General features: G+C 54.0%; 1 protein-coding gene across 2 annotated transcripts in view; it reads left to right on the top strand.

Moving 5' to 3' along the window:
* HDAC5 (histone deacetylase 5) overlaps positions 1-1,556 on the top strand; it is a 61,100-nt gene that overhangs the window by 54,089 nt on the left and 5,455 nt on the right. For both annotated transcript variants that reach the window (XM_011940077.1, XM_011940076.1), the window contains exons 19-20: positions 136-191; positions 284-371. In XM_011940077.1, coding sequence (XP_011795467.1) covers positions 136-191; positions 284-371 — 144 coding nt within the window. The remainder of the gene's footprint in view (positions 1-135; positions 192-283; positions 372-1,556) is intronic.

Below are 1,556 nucleotides of genomic sequence, written 5' to 3'. Positions count from 1 at the left end.
TTGAACATATAGATCTGCTTTTCTGGTTTGTGTTCACTTCCTTGCCTGGCTTGTGCTTCTGTCCTGTGCCACCCCCTCCATGGCCTTCCTGCCTGGATCTTGTCCCTCACTTCTGCCTGGCCTGCACCTCTTCAGAATGGATTTGCCATCATCCGGCCGCCAGGACACCATGCTGAGGAATCCACAGCCATGTGAGTGCCCTAGATTCTCTGCCCTCGCCCCTTCCTGTCTCTTGCAAACGTCATGCTGAGGCTAACCTCCTGCCCTTTTCTCCCCTCCTCAGGGGATTCTGCTTCTTCAACTCTGTAGCCATCACTGCAAAACTCCTACAGCAGAAGTTGAACGTGGGCAAGGTCCTCATCGTGGACTGGGTAGGCAGTGAGCTGGTGGGGCTGGGGAGGGGCGGGTAGAGCTGGGACCAGGGTCAGCCTTCAGGAAGTCCCCTCCCCCAGCCCCACCTCCAAGCAGCCCAGTCGTCCTCGTCCCGGTGCCCGGTGCGGGTGCGGAAGGAAGGGCGCTGGGGCTCCTGCCGGATGACTAACGTCACGTTCCAACAGGGCTCTCTCCTCAACTATGAAAGACATTTAGCTCCTGTTCCATCTTGGCCCTCACGTTGCAGCTTCAAGCAACGAAGGGGATTTCCTACCTTGAACAGTAGTGACGCCGCTGCCGGTGCTAGTAGCTGATATTTCCTCCCACTGCCTACAATTGGGAGCAGACTATATACCAGGAACCCAATGAGTACTTTATGGCCACCTCGAGTAGTAAGAATGAGGTTGTCCATTTCTGTGAATGAAGGTGTTGTTGCATGACTTACCCAAGGCCACTCAGCTGGGGATGTCGGCACTGGGTTTCAGACCAGGCCTCTTGGCCCCAGCACTCTGCTCTTGATACCACGAGTGCTTTTCAAACCCTGTTCCTAATGGTGGAGGCAGAGGCACACGCCACTCTCTGTGAGCTGGGGAAGTAGCCAGGAGCAAGCCTCAGGAAGGACAAAATCTCTTGGAAGCCCAATTCTGGCTTAAAAATTCTTGTAAATGTTGGATCCTCCTTCAGAATCTTCTGTGCTTGTGGTGGGGCACAGTGGCCGTAATCCCAGCACTTTGGGAGGCCAAGGTGGGTGAATCACTTGAGGTCAGCAGTTTGAGACCAGCCTGGCCAACATGGTGAAACCCTATCTCCACTGAAAATACAAAAAAATTAGCCAGGTATGGTGGCGGGAGCCTGTAATCCCAGCTACTGGGGAGGCTGAGGCAGGAGAACTGTTTGAACCCGGGAGGTGGAGGTTGGAATGAGCCAAGATCATGCCACTGCACTCCAGCCTCGATGACAGTGAGACTCTGTCTCAAAAAAAAAAAGGCCAGGTACAGTGGCTCACACCTGTAATCCCAGCATTTTGGGAGGCCGAGGCGGGTGGATCATCTGAGGTCAGGAGTTTGAGACCAGCCTGGCCAACATGGTGAACCCCATCTCTACTAAAAATACAAAACAAATTAGCCAAGCATGGTGGTGGGTGCCTGTAATCCCAGCTACTTGGGAGGCTGAGGCAGGAGAAT

This window comes from Colobus angolensis, unplaced genomic scaffold (genome assembly GCF_000951035.1).
Source record: "Colobus angolensis palliatus isolate OR3802 unplaced genomic scaffold, Cang.pa_1.0 Scaffold187, whole genome shotgun sequence".
NCBI classification, from domain to species: Eukaryota; Metazoa; Chordata; class Mammalia; order Primates; family Cercopithecidae; genus Colobus; species Colobus angolensis.
The sequence above is the reverse complement of the archived record's forward strand: the minus strand, read 5'-3'. Positions and strand labels throughout refer to the sequence as shown.